Source organism: Heterodontus francisci, chromosome 48 (assembly GCF_036365525.1).
Source record: "Heterodontus francisci isolate sHetFra1 chromosome 48, sHetFra1.hap1, whole genome shotgun sequence".
Taxonomy (NCBI): Eukaryota; Metazoa; Chordata; class Chondrichthyes; order Heterodontiformes; family Heterodontidae; genus Heterodontus; species Heterodontus francisci.
The window spans coordinates 11,615,555-11,633,246 of NC_090418.1; the positions used below are offsets into that span (position 1 = coordinate 11,615,555).

Consider the following 17,692-nt stretch of genomic DNA (forward strand, 5'->3'; position numbering starts at 1 on the left):
TGTCCTTGAGTGGGCCAACCCTTTCCCCAGTTACCCTCTTGCTCTTTATATATGTATAAAAAGCCTTGGGATTTTCCTTAATCCTGTTAGCCAATGACTTTTCATGACCCCTTTTAGCCCTCCTGACTCCTTGCTTAAGTTCCTTCCTACTGTCTTTATATTCCTCAAGGGCTTCATCTGTTTCCAGCCTTGCAGCCCTTACGAATGCTTCCCTTTTCTTTTTGACTAGGCTCACAATATCCCGTGTTATCCAAGGTTCCCGAAACTTGCCAAACTCATCCTTCTTCCTCACAGGAACATGCTGGTCCTGGATTCTAATCAACTGACGTTTGAAAGACTCCCACATGTCAGATGTTGATTTACCCTCAAACAGCCACCCCCAATCTAAATAGTTCAGTTCCTGCCTAATATTGTTATAATTAGCCTTCCCCCAAATTAGCACCTTCACCCGAGGACTACTCTTATCCTTATCCAAGGTACCTTAAAACTTAGAGAGTTATGGTCACTGTTCCCGAAATGCTCCCCGACTGAAACTTCAACCACCTGGCCGGGCTCATTCCCCGATTCCAGGTCCAGTATGGCCCCATCCCTCGTTGGACTATCTACATATTGTTTCAAGAAGCCCTCCTGGATGCTGCTTACAAATTCTGCCCCATCCAAGCCCCTAGCACTAAGTGAGTCCCAGTCAATATAGGGGAAGTTAAAATCACCCACCACTACAACCCTTTCATCTTTCCAAAATTTGTCCACATATCTGCTCCTCTACCTCCTGCTGGCTGTTGGGAGGCCTGTAGTAAACCCCCAACATCATGACTGCAGCCTTCCTATTCCTGAGCTACACCCATATTGCCTTGCTGCATGACCCCTCCAAGGTGTCCTCCCGCAGTACAGCTGGGATATTCTCCTTAACCAGTAATGCAACTCCCCCACCCCTTTTACATCCCCCTCTATCCCGCCTGAAGCTTCTAAATCCCGGAACATTTAGCTGCCAATCCTGTCCTTCCCTCAACCAAGTCTCTGTAATAGCAACAACATCATAGTTCCAAGTACTAATCCAAGCTCTAAGTTCATCTGCCTTACCTGTTATACTTCTCGCATTGAAATAATGTGCTCAGCAACATCTCCCTGCCTGCTCTTCCTCTCAGTCTTACTGTCCTTATTCACTAGTTCCCCCTCATTTATTTCACCTGCTGTCCTACTGCTCTGGTTCCCACCCCCTGCTACACTAGTTTAAACCCTCCCGAGTGACATTAGCAAACCTCGCAGCCAGGACATTTGTGCCCCTCCAGTTTAGATGCAACCCGTCCTTCTTGTACAGGTCCCACGTGTCCCTGAAGAGATCCCAATGATCCAGATATCTGAAACCCTCCCTCCTACACCAGCTGTTCAGCCACGTGTTTAGCTGCACTATCTTCCTATTTCTAGCCTCACTGGCATGTGGCACAGGGAGTAATCCTGAGATTGCAACCCTAGAGGTCCTGTCTTTTAACTTTCTACCTAACTCCCTAAACTCCCCCTGCAGGACCTCGTCACTCTTCCTGCCTATGTCGTTGGTACCGATGTGTACCACAACCTCTGGCTGTTCACCCTGTCCGTCCAGAGACATCCTTGACCCTGGCACCAGAGAGGCAACATACCATCCTGGAGTCTCTTTCACGTCCACAGAAGGGCCTATCTGTGCCCCTGCCTATTGAGTCCCCTATAACTATTGCTCTTCTGCGCTTTGTCCCTCCCTGCTGAACAACAGTGCCATGACGTTATTTCAAAGAAGAGCAGGGGAGCTGTCCGCGGTGTCTTGGGGCCAATATTTATCCCTCAATTAGTATGACCCAAACAGATTATCTGGTGATCATCACATTGCTGTTTTTTGGGGTCTTGCTGTGCACAAGTTTGCTGCTGCGTTTCTTGTGTTACAAAAGCGACTATGCTTCAAAAAGTACTTAAGTGTTTGTAAAGAACTTTGGGGTGTCCTGAGATCGTGCAAGGTGCTACATCAGTGGAACAGCGCTTAATTGTTGCCCTTCCAAGTCTCTGTTGTGTTTTGTTGGTTGACAATAACTGACTCTTAACCTGCTTCTTTCTGTAGTTGTTGGTGAGGAGGAGGCGGATGGATATGAGACTGATCACCAGGATTACTGCGAGGTATGCCAGCAGGGAGGAGAGATCATCTTGTGTGACACCTGCCCCAGAGCCTACCACTTAGTCTGTCTAGATCCAGAGCTGGACAAGGCCCCAGAAGGGAAGTGGAGCTGCCCACACTGCGTGAGTACAGCTTGCTCGTATAGTAAATCACACCTGGGCTGAACACATAGGATGTCAGCCACTGCAAAATGAGATTAATATAAATTGAATGGTACAATTTGAAGGGGGGTTTAAAATTGCAAATCTTTGAAGGTGGCAGGACAAGTTGAGAAGGCTGTTTTTTTTTAAAAGCATATGGGACCCTTGGCTTTATGAACACAGGGATTGAGTTCAAAAGCAAGGAAGTTATGCTGAAATTTTATAAAACGCTGGTTAGGCGCCAGCTGGAGTATTGTGTCCAGTTCTGGGCACGGCACTTTAGGAAGAATGGGGAGGGTGCAGAGGAGATTTACTGGAATGTTACCAGGGGTGTAGATCCATTACATGGATAAACTAGGATAGATTTCTGTAGAGCAGAGAAGGTCAAGAGCAGATTTAATAGAGGGACTTTTTGATAGAGTAAATGTGGAGAAACTGTTTCCACTAGAAGGAAGATTGATAACCTGAGGACACAGATTAAGGTAATTGGCAAAAAGGGAGAGAAGGAAAAAAAGTTACGCAGCGAGTTGATGTGATCTGGAATGTGTTGTCTGAAAGGGTGGTGGAAGCAGACTCGCTTTCAAAAGAGAAATGGATAAATACTTGAAGAGGAAACATTTGCAGGGCTCTGGGGAGAAGGAAGGGGAGTGGGACTAACTGGAGAGCTCTTTCAAAGAGCCAGCACAGGCACAATGGGGCAAATTGTGTCCTTTTGTGCTGTAAAATTCTATTATAACAGCCAGATTTGTTTTTAATGTGAGGTAGTCTGCCTAGTGACTGTGGATGTAAATGCTTGCTCCCCCTCCTTTACTCAGTTGGAACTAGCTGTTGACTGTTTGCAACGCGCTCAGTGGTTTTATTTAGCTCTCCTGGTGGCTCCTTTGCTAAATTGCCTAGTGCACTAATCAGCCTCACAGACCAGGGATGTTCCTGCTGTGTGATACATGAACTGGTCAGAACCTGGTGGGACGATGTGTGCTGCAGTTGACCTAAGCGCCATCGGGCTGCCAAGCAGGGTGGGTGGGAGAGAAAATCATCCAAGGTTCACTCCTGATTGGCAGCTTGCCCTTGCCAAGTGGATCTGTAATGGGTGTTGACTGATGCCTCGTTTGCAATGCCCTCCACCGCACCTACCCCCCCACCCCCTGCTACCGCCCCGCTAACAAAGTTTAAAAATGGAGTGAATGTTGACACTGCTGTGTCAGCCAGTGGATTGGAGACTTGGGGGGGATTTGTGGTTTTAGTCGGTAGTCTCCGAACTCAATCTCCTCGTAAAAGCAGGCTTGTTGCTCCAGTAAAATGCAGTGCAGTGGAAGATAGTTACTTAATACAAATTATGTGTGTAAACCTCCAGTTACTCACCACGGTGCTGTCTCCTTCATGATGGAGGGAAATTACCCGATCATCTCCATTCTAGCCGGCACTTGTGGTGTCACTACATTTGGCTATTTAAAAATGAACACCCTCCCTGCTCCCATCATGTGTAAGTTATTACATAGAAGGCATACATCAAACACTAAGAAGGTAAAACTTGGTATATTATGTCCTGCTGTGTGCTCCTCCTTTAGGAGAAAGAAGGCATTCAATGGGAAGCAAAGGATGAGGAGGAGGAGGAAGATGATGAAGAGGAAGTGGAGTTGGGAGGCGAGCGGGAGGAAGAGGACGATCACATGGAGTACTGCAGAGTCTGTAAAGATGGCGGGGAGCTGCTGTGCTGTGACACCTGTCCGTCCTCCTACCACATTCACTGCCTCAATCCACCACTTCCAGAAATCCCCAATGGGGAGTGGCTCTGCCCCCGTTGTACGGTGAGTTCCTCCCTCATTGAGTACTAATTGTACATTGGGATGGCGGGGGGGATGATGATCAGGGGTTATGGTTCAGCCTTTTTAAATTAATCATTGGTATATCGACGATGCTGGCAAGTCCCATCCCTGATTGCAGTTGAGAAAGTGGTGGTGGGTCTTGAACTGCTGCTGTCCTGTTTGGTATAAAAGTGTCCACAAAAGAGAGGGCCTGAAAATTGGAAGTGTTTTTAACGTCACTGAAACTTCCCTCCATCTCTACTTATCTGTGTCCTGGCAAATATTAATCCCTCAACTAACATCACTAAAACAGATTATTTGATCATTTCTGTTTGTGGGATCTTGCTGTGTGCAAATTGGCTGCCATGTTTCCTTCTTCATAATGATGACTACACTTCACAAGTGTTTCATTGGCTGTGAAGTGCTTTGGGATGTCCTGTGGTGGTGAAAGATGCTATATAAATACAATTTTTTCAGTCTTCTTGCTGTCTGACAGTAAACACTCACCTTCTTGTTTTGATCTCTCCGCAGTGCCCTCCATTGAAAGGTCGAGTTCAGAAGATTCTTCACTGGAAGTGGGGTGAACCTCCGATTCCAGTCCTTGTGCCCAGGCCACCTGATGCCAACCCGGAGGACTCCCCACCGAAACCGCTGCATGGACGGCCCGAGCGGGAGTTTTTCGTTAAGTGGGCTGGCTTGTCGTACTGGCACTGCTCCTGGGTCACCGAGCTGCAGGTGGGTTTTGGTCACTTGTCGTCTTTTCCATAGTGAGAACTGTTGGTGCAGCTGATGTCAGCAACATGTATTGCCAGGACAGCTACGGCATGGGGTTAGATACAGAATAAAGCTGTCCCTTCAAACACACTCAGGGCAGGTACAGCACAGGGTAGATGGACAGCAAAGCTCCCTCTACACTGTCCCATCAAACACTCCCAAGGTACAGCATTGGTTGAGATTCTCAGGAGTGTGCCAGTATTAATGAATCTGGAGAGTTAGTATCTATAGGGAGGTCCCTGGGAGGGTGTCAGCATTTGTAGGTGGTGATCCTGGGGCTGTACAGCATAAATTTCCCACAGTGCTCACAGTGAAGTAACCCACGCATCTGCTGGTTTCCAACAGCTGGAGATTTACCACTCGGTGATGTTCCGGAATTACCAGCGGAAGACTGACATGGATGAGCCACCTCTGTTTGATTACTGCTCCGGGGATGATGACAGCAAGAGCGAGAAGCGAAAAGCCCAGGACCCCCAGTATGCCGCCATGGAGGAGAAGTTTTACCGCTATGGGATAAAGTCCGAGTGGATGACCATCCACCGCATCCTGCAGCACAGGTGGGACACCCAGCACTGGAGAGCTATTGCTTTGGGTTTAAAAATTGAACCTTATTTAAAGCTTGGTGGGGAGATAAATTTTAATTCCATTAGAACAAATTGCTGGCCTCCGCTCAATTTTGTTTTTCATCCTTGTCCTGCTGAACTGTGCACATGTCGGGTTCTGGGATTGTTGATTGCAGGCTGCTGCTCGTGTGAATGTACTCTGCCTCAACCACTTGCTTTCATCTCATTTCTCTCCACAGCATTGATAGGAAGGGGAACTACCACTACCTGGTGAAGTGGAGGGATCTGCCTTACGACCAGGCCACCTGGGAGGAGGAGGAGCTGGAGATCCCGGATTACAACTCGCTCAAAGTTGCATACTGGAATCACAGGTCAGTGAGGGCAGGGTGAGGAGGGGGTGTTTGTTCCATCTGCATCATGTGCTATCATCACCGTCTGTTATCTCGAGGTTGGGGATAATATTGTGGCACAGATGGAGGATTGATTCAACGAGGGAGATAGGAGGGTAGGAATAAATGGGTAATTTTCATATTGGCAGGTTGTAACTAGTGAGGTGTCACAAGGATCATTGCTGGAGAATCAGCTATTTACAATCTTATTTTCCCACATCTAAGTCATTAATAATCTGTGAGGAGGACAAAGGGATATAGATGAATTGAGTGAGCAATAAGGTGGCAGATGGATTATAATGTAGGGAAATGTGAGATTATTTGTTTTGGTAGGATTAATAGAAAAATGGAATATGTTTTAAATGGTATTTAGAAGGGTTTGGAGTGTCTTTGTGCATGAATCACAAAGTTAACATGTAGGGTGCAGCAATTAGAAAGGCCAATAGTATGTTGCCCTTTATCACAAGGGAGCTGGGAGTACAAGAATAAGGAAGTTTGCTGCAATTATACATGACTTTGGTGAGACCACACCTGTGTTTTTGGTTTTCATGCCTAAAGAAGGATGTGCTTGCTTTAGAGGGGGTGCAACAAATGTTCATGAGATTTATTCCTGGGATGAGACAGCTGTCCTATGAGTAGAATGGGCTTATACTCTCATTCAGGAAAATTGAGATGATTGTATTCAAACATATAAAAACATTTTTAGAGGGCTTGACAGGATCAGTACTGAGAGGCTGTTTTCCCCTTATTGGCGAGCTTAGAGCTAGGGGTCATAGTCTCAGGTTAAGAAAGGGACAGAGAGGAAGAACACACCAACAGTCAAGACTAGGTGTTACAAAAGTAACAAAAAGGCAACGCTAATAGCTCCATATCTGAATGTACGTAGCATTCATAATAAAGTAGACGAACTGATAGTGCACATTGAAGTAAATAAATATGATCTGATGGCCATTACGGAGATGTGGCTGCAGGATGACCAGGATTGGGTCCTGAATATTGAGGGGTATATGACATTCAAGAAGAATAGGAAGCTAGGTAAAGGTGGAGGGGTAGCACTGTTAATCAAGGATGGCTTGATTCAGGAGATCAGGATGTAGAATCAGTTTGGGTAAGATGAGGAATAGTAGGGGAAGGAAGTCAGTAGTGGGAGTGGTCTGCAGGCCCCTTAACAGTAACCACAATATAGGGCGAAGTATACAAGAAATAATATGTACTTGTGATAAAGGGATGGCACAGACACAGTGGTCTGAATGGCTTCCTTCTGTGCCGTAACTTTTCTATGGTTCTAATAATTATGGGTGATTTTAATCTACATGTCAATCCGATTTTTCCTGTTTATAATAGTAGCCTGGATGAGGAGTTCATAGAATGCCTTTTGAGATAGTTTATTAGAGCAGCACGTTCTGGAATGAACCAGAGAGCAGGTTATATTAGACTTGGTATTGTGTAATGTGACAGGATTAATTAATGATCTCAGAGTAAAGGCACCTCTAGGTAGCAGCGATTGAATTTTACATTCTGTTAGAAAGAGAAAAAAGTGGGTCCAAGACTAGTATTTTAAACTTAAATAAGGGCAACTCTGTGGGCATGAAAGCTGAGCTAGCTGAAGTGTTACTAGGCTAGGAGATAGATCAATAGAGAAGCAGTGGCATACAAAATTTAAGGGGATATTTCAGAATACTCAGGATAAGTATATTCCTACTGTAAAGAAAAACTCTTAAGGGGAGGACCCACCATGCATGGTTAACTAAAGAAGTTAAGGAAAGCATGAAACTTGAGGAAAAAGGATATAATTGCGCAAAGATGAGCGGCTGGTCAGAATATAAAGAACGGCAGCGAATGACTAAAAGGTTAATCAGGAGAAAGAAATTAGAGTATGAGAGGAAGCTAGCTAGAAATATAAAAACGGATAGCAAGAGTTTCTACAGATATTTAAAAAGGAAAAGAATAAGTAAAGTGAGTGTTGGTCCTCGAGAGAGTGAGAATGGGGAGTTAATGGATAATAAGGAAATGGCAGGTGAAATGAACAAATATTTTGCTTCTGTCTTCACGATAGAGGATACAAAACTCATTTCAGTATTAGCTGTAAATCAGGATCTGGAAGGAAGAGAGGAACTTGGGGAAATTACAATCACCAGGAAATCGGTGCTGAGCAAACTGATGGAGCTGTGGGCTGATAAGTTCCCAGGTCCTGATGGGCTTCATCCTAGGGTCTTAAAAGTGGAGGCTAATGAGGTAGTAGATGTGTTGGTGTTAATTTTTCAAAATTTGCTAGATTCTGGAAAGGTTCCATCAGACTGGAAAGTAGCAAATATAACCCCTCTATTCAAGAAGGTGGGGGGAGGCAGAAATAGGCCAGTTAGTTTGACGTCTGTCGTGGGGAAGATGTTCGAATTGATCATTAAGGAGGCTATAGTTGGGCACTTCAAAAAAACTCAAGGTAATTGGGAATAGTCACCATGGTTTTGTGAAAGGGAAATCATAATTAACCAATTTATTGGAGTTCTTTGAAGGAGTTACGTGCACTGTGGATAAAGGGGAGCCCGTTGCATACTGTACTTGGATTTCCAGAAGGCATTTGACAAGATGCCACGTAAAAGGTTATTGTGCAAAGTAGGAGCTCATGGTGTAGGGGGTAACATATTAGCATGGATGGAAGATTGGCAGGCTGGCAGAAAAGAGAGTATGCATAAATGGGTCCTTTTTCTGATTTGCAGGATGTGACTAGTGGAGTCCGTGCTGGGGCATCAACGTTTTACAATTTATATTAATGACTTAGATGAGGGGAGCAGTGGCATGGTAGCTAAATTTGCAGATGATGCAAAGATAGGTTGGAAAGTATTTTGTGAAGAGGACATAAGGAGGTTGCAGACTGATATAGATAAGTCGAGTGGGCAAAAATCTGGCAGATATAATGTGGGTAAATGTGAACTTTGGTAGGAAGAATAAAAAAGCAGAGTATTTCTTTAAACGGAGAACAGCTGAAGAATTCCGGAGTGCAGAGGGACCTAGGTGTTCTAGTGCATGAGTCACAAAAAGGTAGTATGCAGGTTCTTCTTTGGCCTCCTTGTCTCGGGAGACAATGGTAAGCGCCTGGAGGTGGTCAGTGGTTTGTGAAGCAGTGCCTGGAGTGGCTATAAAGGCCAATACTAGAGTGACAGACTCTTCCACAGGTGCTGCAGAAAAAATTGGTTGTCGGGGCTGTTACACAGTTGGCTCTTCCCTTGCGTTTCTGTCTTTTTTCCTGCCAACTGCTAAGTCTCTTTGACTCGCCACACTTTAGCCGTGCCTTTATGGCTGCCCGCCAGCTCTGGCGATCGCTGGCAACTGACTCCCACGACTTGTGATCAATGTCACAGGACTTCATGTCGCATTTGCAGATGTCTTTAAAGCGGAGACATGGATGGCCGGTAGGTCTGATACCAGTGGCGAGCTCGCTGTACAATGTGTCCTTGGGGATCCTGCCATCTTCCATGCAGCTCACATGGCCAAGCCATCTCAAGCGCTGCTGACTCAGTAGTGTGTATAAGCTGGGGATGTTGGCCGCCTCCAGGACTACTGTGTTGGAGATGCGGTCCTGCCACCTGATGCCAAGGATTCTCTGGAGGCAGCGAAGATGGAATGAATTGAGACATTGCTCTTGGCTGACATACGTTGTCCAGGCCTCGCTGCCGTAGAGCAAGGTACTGAGGACACAGGCTTGATACACTCGGACTTTTGTGTTCCGTGTCCGTGCACCACTTTCCCACACTCTCTTGGCCAGTCTGGACATAGCAGTGGAAGCCTTTCCCATGCCCTTGTTGATTTCTGCATCGAGAGACAGGTTACTGGTGATAGTTGAGCCTAGGTAGGTGAACTCTTGAACCACTTCCGGAGCGTGGTCGCCGATATTGATGGATGGAGCATTTCTGACGTCCTGTCCCATGATGTTCGTTTTCTTGAGGCTGATGGTTAGGCCAAATACGTTGCAGGCAGCCGCAAACCTGTCGATGAGACTCTGCAGACACTCTTCAGTGTGAGATGTTAATGCAGCATCGTCAGCAAAGAGGAGTTCCCTGATGAGGACTTTCGTACTTTGGTCTTCGCTCTTAGGCGGGCATGGTTGAACAACCTGTATGCAGATACAGCAAGTAATAAAGAAGGGTAATGGAATGCTATCCTTTGTTACGAGAGGAATTGGAAAAAAAAAAGTAAGGATGTGATGCTTCAGTTATACAGGGCATTGGTGAGACCACATCTTGAATACTGTGTGCAGTTTGGTCTCCTTATTTAAGGAAGGATGTAAATGCATTTGAGTTGGTTCAGAGGAGGTTTACTAGATTGATGCCTGGAAGGAAAGGTTGGACAGACTGGGCTTGTTTTCACTGGAGTTTAGAAGAGTGAGGGGAGATTTGATTGAAGTATATAAGATCCTGAAAGGGTCTTGACAAGGTGGATGTGGAAAGGATGTTTCCTCTTGTGGGGGAGTCCAGAACTAGGGGGCACTGTTTTTAATATTAGGGGTCGCCCTTTTAGAACAGAGATGAAGAGAAATTTTTTCTGAGAGTTGTCCAACTTTGGTGGTGGAGGCAGGGTCATTGAATAGTTTTAAGGCAGATATGGATAGATTCTTGTTAGGTAAGGGAATCAAAGGTTATCTGGGTAGATGGGAGTGTGGAGTTCGAGACTCAAACAGATCAGCCATGATCTTATTGAATGGCGAAGCAGGCTAAAGGGGCTGAATGGCCTACTTCTCCTAATTTGTACGTAATCAGCTACTTTGGACAAATTGCTTTCAGAGGGTTGTGAATCTTGCGAATCCTTTATCCTAAAGCACTGTGGATACTCAGTCATTGAGTGTATTCAAGGCTGAAATTGATAGACTTTTGGACTGCAAGGGAATGGAGGGATGGGATCAGGTGGGAAAGTGGAGTTGAAGTCAAAGATCAGCCATGACCTTATTGAATGGTGGAGCAGTCATGAGGAACCATATGACCTACTCCTCCTATTTCTTGCATTATGATCTGAAATGATGCCAGTCATGTACCGGCGCAGAATAGAACCATAGAAATATTGCAGCACAGAAGGAGGCCATTCAGCCCATCGTGTCTGCGCTGGCCAAAAAAACTAGCCACCCAGTCTGACCCACCTTCCAGCACCAGGTCCATAGCCTATGTTTAATGTACTTGTCTGACGTTCTTAAGATTGCTGCTAGCACCCAGCATTAACCTCAAACTGTTTTGGCTTCAGGGAGATGATCATTGGCGAGGAGCCTACCAGGCCCAAGAATACCAAGAAGTTGAAGAAAATCAAGGAGTTCTTGGCTGACAAGCCTCCCAGCTCGCCTGCAATAGAGGTAAATGCAGGATGGAAGCATGACACAGTCTAATATCCTTATTGTGGGGTAGTTTTGTGATTACTTTTGTAAATCTTTGAGTAGAATGGATATTTTACTTCAATGTAATTTTTAAAAATTCAGAGCTATGAGAGGTTGTATTAATGGGAATGTTACATTGGAACATAGAAGATTGGGGTGTGATCGGAGTGAACTGTTCAAGATTTTAAGGAGCATGGAGAAAGTGAACTCCCCCCAATCTAACCACTTCAACGTTTCACTAATCTGGTCTTGGATGACCAGAGCAAAATATGTCTTCAGAAATACAAGTCAAATTCTTCAAGCCATTTCTGTGCATCTCTAGCAGGTGGTTTTGAACAACTTTTGCAGAGGTTTGGGATTGACTGCCTGCTGCTGCTGCTGCTTAGGGAGTGATGCTTACCACAAGGGAACTTGAAGTGACAGGGAGAAACTGTATTTTGTTTTGAGGTGGAGGGGGAGAGGAGTGCTATTAGGTTGAGGTGCATTTTCAAAGAGAACTTTATTCCACATCTGGCCTGTGCTATATTTAACTTCCCTGAAAGTATGTGCTGTGTTTTGCTGAACTTGGAATTTTCCAAAATTCCTTAGATTTGTGAACGGTCCCATCAGATTGGAAGTTGGCAAATGTTAGATCACTTTTCAAGAAAGGAAGGAGAGAGGAGTGGCACAATGGCGCAGTGGTTAGCACCGCAGCCTCACAGCTCCAACGACCCAGGTTCAGTTCTGGGTACTGCCTGTGTGGAGTTTGTAAGTTCTCCCTGTGACCGCGTGGGTTTCCTCCGGTTGCTCCAGTTTCCTCCCACATGCCAAAGACTTGCAGGTTGATGGGTAAATTGGCCATTAGCAATTGTCCCTAGTGTAGGTAGGTGGGAGGAGAATTTGAGGGAAGGTGGGGATGGGAGAGGGAAATGGGGTTAATGTAGGATTAGTATAAATGGATGGTTGATGGTCAGTGTGGACTCGGTGGGCTGAAGGACCTGTTTCGGTGCTGTAACTCTCTGAATCTATAATAATCTCATCACTACTGTGGGACTCACTTTCAAACTCTGAAGGAGTGCAGGCAATTAATGACCACACGGAGTGTGGTGAGTATATGGGAATAAAGAACAACAAATTAAAAAGGAAACCAAATAGATCTTTGGCTGCGAAGGAGAGGAGGTGTACAAACTAGCGTATGGTACCTTTGGCACTGAGCAGGTGGACTCACTGGTGTATGTTGCATTCTATAAATACGCTTGGCAAAAGCAAGCCCTTCAATTATATTCAACAACAGCATTCTGCAATCTATAACTGTGTAAAAATATTCGGAATGCAGTAGGCCAATCCCATTTGAAGGGGGAGCTTACACTGATGTAGGGCCTTTTACACCCTTGGGACGTCCCAATACATCACATTGACTACGCCTAAAAAAAAACAATTGATCAATGTTAACGTAAGCAAACACAGATATTTGTACACAAGTTCCTGCAAAAATGCAAATGAGATAAATGTTCAGTTTTTTTTTATTGATGTTGGTTGAGGGATAATGTTGACTAGATACCTAGAGAACTCCCCAGCTCTTCATGGAATAGTGCCAGCAGATCTTTCACATCCACCCAAATGGGGAGTGGGGAAGGGGGTCTCAGCTGGATATCCCATCCAAAAGATGGCACCACCATCAGTACTAGGCTGAAATCCTAGTCTCGACAGTGGAGCTTGTGTTCAAGTCCTAGAGTGAGGCTAGAACCTTCTGACTCCAAGACGAGTGCCACCACCTGACACTTCTGCTTTCACCATACTCCTTGTCCCCTTTTATTTCCAGAACTATCTGCAATTGTCTTTTGAGCCTATTCTTGCTTTTGGGTTCAATGACCTTCCCTGACAACTGAGGTTCTGCACAACCATTCTTATAGTCGTTTGGTAGTACAGAACTTGAGTATTGCTGAAAAAAGACATGTTGTTGAAGGTCGTTGGTTCAGGTTTCACTCTAGACTTGAGCACAAAAACTAGATTGATACTTATGAGGGAGTGTTGCATTGTCGGAGATGCCATCTTTTGAATGAGACGTTAAACGGAGACCCCGTCTGCCTCCTCAGGTAGGCTGTAAATGACTCGGTGACTCTAACTGTTTTGAAGAAGGGCAGGGGAGTTTTCCTGATGATCTGGCCGATATGTATCCTCAACCAACATTATTAAAATAGATTATCTAGTCATTTATCTCATTGCTGCTTATGTGATCTTGATGTGGGCAAATTTGCTGCAGCGTTTCCCGTGTTAAGTGACCACATGAGAATTTTATTTATGTATGGAGTCTATAGACTTTCAGGGCTATGGGGATTGAGCTGGGGAGTGGGACTAACATGTACTTCATTGCCTGTAAAGCACTTTGGGACATCCTGAGGTTATGGAAGGTACTGTATAAATATGAATTCTTTCTATAAGGCCAGTTTTTGTCGTCCTCTAATTTTCTCTTGGTCTTGTGCCCTGCAGAAGCCATTACATTCTGTCACTCCAGCTCTGTGCTTTTCTTCTGAAGGTTACATATGTCACTCTTGTTGCTCCTTTTGTTTTCCCCTGCAGCCAACAATTAAATATGAAGTACAGCCGGACTTCATCACAGTCACTGGCGGAACCCTACACACGTACCAGCTGGAGGGGCTAAACTGGCTGCGCTTCTCCTGGGCGCAGGGCACTGATACCATCCTGGCTGACGAGATGGGACTGGGCAAGACAATCCAGACCATCGTCTTCTTGTACTCTCTGTACAAAGAGGTAAAAAGGCGGCTTTCGCTTCCATATCATTCTTTGTAATGTTGTCAGATCTGTCAGGCTGTTGCTGCCAGATAGGGATATAGTGTATGTCCAGAGGCCTGGACTCGCCCTCCACAGGTCTGTACTAATAATTCAAAGAACTATATTTAAATAAAATCCTCAAAAGATCAGTGGGATTAGTAAAAGTAACTACAAGGACCTTGGATTGAAGGTTTTAGACAAGAGATGCAGTGGGGATATGAGGATGAACTTTTTTCATGCAGCAGGTGATAATGACCTGGAACTCGCGGCCCATGAGGGTAGTGAAAGCAGAGACGATCAATGACTTGGAAAGGAAACTGAATGGCCACTTGAAGGAAATAAACTTGCAGGGCTACAGGGATCAAGCGGGGCAGTGAAACTCACTTGACACTCGATGGGCTGAATGGCCTCCTTCTGTGACTCTACTCTGACTCTAAGGTCGTCGGGAAAATCCCAGCTGGTTCACTAACATCCTTTAGGAAGCAAAATTTGCCATCTGTAGCCAATCTGGGCCAGTATGTGATTCCAATCCCACAGCAACATGGTTGACTCGTAACTCCATGCTGAAGTGGCCTAGCGAGCCACTCTGTTGCCACCACATTCTCGGACAGCCAGGGACAGGCAATAAATGCCAGCCTTGAAAGTAAAGTCCATGTCCTGAGAATTTTATTTATATATGGAGCCTATAGACTTGCAGGGCTGCGGGGGATTGAGCTGGGGAGTGGGACTGACAGCATAGCTCTGTGGCGAGCTGGCACGGACTCGATGGGCTGACTGGCTGCCTCCTGTGCCGCATGTGAGTCTAAAATGTTTGAAAAGCGGTTGCTTGAGGTGAGGTACTGGAGGGCTGCTGGCAGCATGAGGCTAACCGTTCAGGTCGCAATGTTTAGCTGCTCACCTGGCCTGTTCATTTTGAAATCCACTGCTCCGATGGTTCCTGTGGGGAAGCAGTCCGAGTGTCACATTTTGTCTGATAGCACTCCTGTAAAGCCCCTTGGGGCATTTTATCACATTAAAGGTGCTATGTTAATGTAAGTTGTTGTTGAAGATCAAGTTGAGGTCATTTAGAGTTTAATTGCTGATTGCTGAGGGAAATATGTAGATTGCTGGGCACTAGTGAATTTCCAGCTCGTTCAGGAAATAGTGCTTCTTTCTTATTCCATCTTCAGACACTCAGGTTCCAGGGCTGTCAGTCAGAATCTATTCTATAAATAGCCTGATTATTTGCGCATCAGTGCGCAATTGGGTGTGTCCCCGTGTCTCTTTCTCATCCCCCCCCACCCAATGCGCACAGACGCACACGCCTGACTTGGCATCACCAGGCCAGCAGCCTCTGCGGCAGCTGAAGGGGAACTAAAGTTTTAGGGTTTAACTAATTTCCCCTGGAATCAATGGAACTCTACATTGCAGAAAACTGCAGATCTACTTCAGAATGTAAAATGGGTGAAAGCAAGTCAGCAGCCCTTGTTTACACTCTCGCACAAAAGCCAAGATCTGTCCACAGACTCTTGTGCTTTTTAAATGTAAATCACGTGCGCAAAGTCACATGTCAATACAATGCGAATCCTAGAAGAGATGGTGGGTAAATGCCCAGAGTAGGTGCCAGCCAGATTCTCTTGTCCTTCCCACTGATGGAACTGGTGTAACTGCAGCGGGAAATCCCATCTGGTGTCTCCTTCACCCTGCTGCAAAGTGCCAAGAATCGTGCAGCACGTGTCTCACTGTCACCTTCAGGTACCAGTGCTCAAACTGTTGCTCTCGATTTGTTCTTGTGTTCTCCTGGCTGGCCTCCCATCTTCTACCTTCCACGAACTTGAGCTCATCCAAAACACTGCTTCCTGTATCTTGACTTGCACCAAGTCCCACTCGCCCATCACTCCTGTGTTCGCTGACTTATGTTGGTTTCTGGTCTGGTATTGCCTTGAATTTAAAATTCTTGCCATGGTGATCAAGTCCCTTCCTGGCCTGGCCTTGCCCCTCCCTATCTCTGGCCCTCCTCCAGCCCTACAACCCTCTGAAACATCTGTGCTCCTCCAGTTCTGGCCTCTTGTGAATCCCCGATTTCCAACGCCCCACCATTGGCAATCATGCCTAAGCTCTGGAATTTCCTCCCTAAACCCCTCTGCCACACTCTGCTTCATTATGATTCTGCTTCAAACCTACCTCTTTGACTACGCTCTTGGTCAGCTGTTCTAATAACTCTTTATGTAGCACATTATCAATTTTTGTTTGATTATGTTCCGATGAAGCGCCTTGGGACGTTTTACTACATTAAAGGCGCTATATAAATAAAAGTTGTTGCTGTTCCTGCAAAGGTGTTTTTTTTGTATAGGTGATCATTGTTTTTACTCTGACTCCTCAGGGACACACGAGTGGCCCTTTCCTGGTCAGTGCTCCCCTATCCACAATCATAAACTGGGAGCGAGAATTTGAGATGTGGGCACCAGATTTCTACGTGGTGACGTACACTGGAGACAAAGACAGCCGTGCTGTCATCCGGGAAAACGAGTTTTGCTTCGACGACAGCGCAATTAAAGTCAGCAAGCGAGCCGTCAAAATCCGGGTAAGCCTACAATGTTTAAAAACTGAGGGGTGGAGGGCCCAGGACTATAGTGAAGGTCCCAGTGCCAGGCTTGTGATCCTCTGGGTAACTCTCCAGTGACCGTGTCGGGCCCAGTGCCCAACCTGGAGAGTAACCCAGAGGATTACTGATCGTGTGTCCTAAACTCGCACTGGGGAATAAACCAGAAGAACCTAAACAGGGGAAGGAGGAGCTTTACAAGATAAATCTATCCTTGTGCAACAATGGTCACAAAAAGGTTAAATTGCTCAAATTAACGCTTTATTTTGTAGAGTCAAGCACAAGTGAAGTTCCACGTCTTGCTGACCTCCTATGAGCTTATTACCATTGACCAGGCAGCTCTGAGCTCTGTTAAATGGGCCTGTCTAGTGGTGGATGAAGCACACAGACTGAAGAACAACCAGTCCAAGGTGAGATCGAGCGGGACGTCCTCTTTTTTTTTTTTTCCTGTTCCATCACTTGACGTCTTGTCATTCACGTTTTCTAGCAGTGCTTTGTGTGCTCTCGCCTTATCTGAAGTTAATTGCTGACTTTCTAAAAACTTTTCCTGCCATTTTATCTCGATCTCTTGTTGAAGCTGTGTCTCGCTGGGGTGTGGTTCTGGCAGTAGCCCCAAGTACACCCGTCAAGCAATTCATTCTCTGGATGTGGGCATCGTTGACATTTATTGTCCATCCCTAGTTGCCCTGATAAGGATGGTAACTCAATGTCTATCTCACTAGGCCAGTTCAGAGGGCAGTTAAGAGTCACCCACGTCTGCGTGGGTCTGGAATCGCATATAGATCAGGTAAAGATGGCAGGTTTCCTTCCCTAAAGGACATTAGTGGACCATTTGGATTTTTACAACGATCTGGTTGTTTTATGGTCACTTCTCCAGTTTTTTTATTTCCAGATGTTTAGAAAAATATTGAATATATATTGGGACTTGAGCTTAAATTCTCTGGATTGAGTGCAGTAACATAATCACTACACTACTGTACCCTGATTGTTCCTGGAATGTGGGTGATGCTGGCAAGGGTACATTTATTGCCCATCCCGACTTGCCAGCTGAGTGGCTTGCTGGGCCACTTGAAAAATCATAAAAATGTCAACCAGATAGCAACCCTAAGAATCTATGAAAGCATTAATACAGCACCTTTCAGGACCTCCGAATTCCCCAAAACACTTTACAG

General features: G+C 45.5%; 1 protein-coding gene across 2 annotated transcripts in view; it reads left to right on the forward strand.

Moving 5' to 3' along the window:
* LOC137357311 (chromodomain-helicase-DNA-binding protein 3-like) overlaps positions 1-17,692 on the forward strand; it is a 96,850-nt gene that overhangs the window by 31,388 nt on the left and 47,770 nt on the right. For both annotated transcript variants that reach the window (XM_068023551.1, XM_068023553.1), the window contains 9 exons: positions 2,087-2,262; positions 3,849-4,088; positions 4,617-4,820; positions 5,205-5,416; positions 5,662-5,793; positions 11,041-11,146; positions 13,727-13,918; positions 16,302-16,502; positions 16,793-16,930. In XM_068023551.1, the coding sequence (XP_067879652.1) occupies positions 2,087-2,262; positions 3,849-4,088; positions 4,617-4,820; positions 5,205-5,416; positions 5,662-5,793; positions 11,041-11,146; positions 13,727-13,918; positions 16,302-16,502; positions 16,793-16,930 (1,601 nt within the window). The remainder of the gene's footprint in view (positions 1-2,086; positions 2,263-3,848; positions 4,089-4,616; positions 4,821-5,204; positions 5,417-5,661; positions 5,794-11,040; positions 11,147-13,726; positions 13,919-16,301; positions 16,503-16,792; positions 16,931-17,692) is intronic.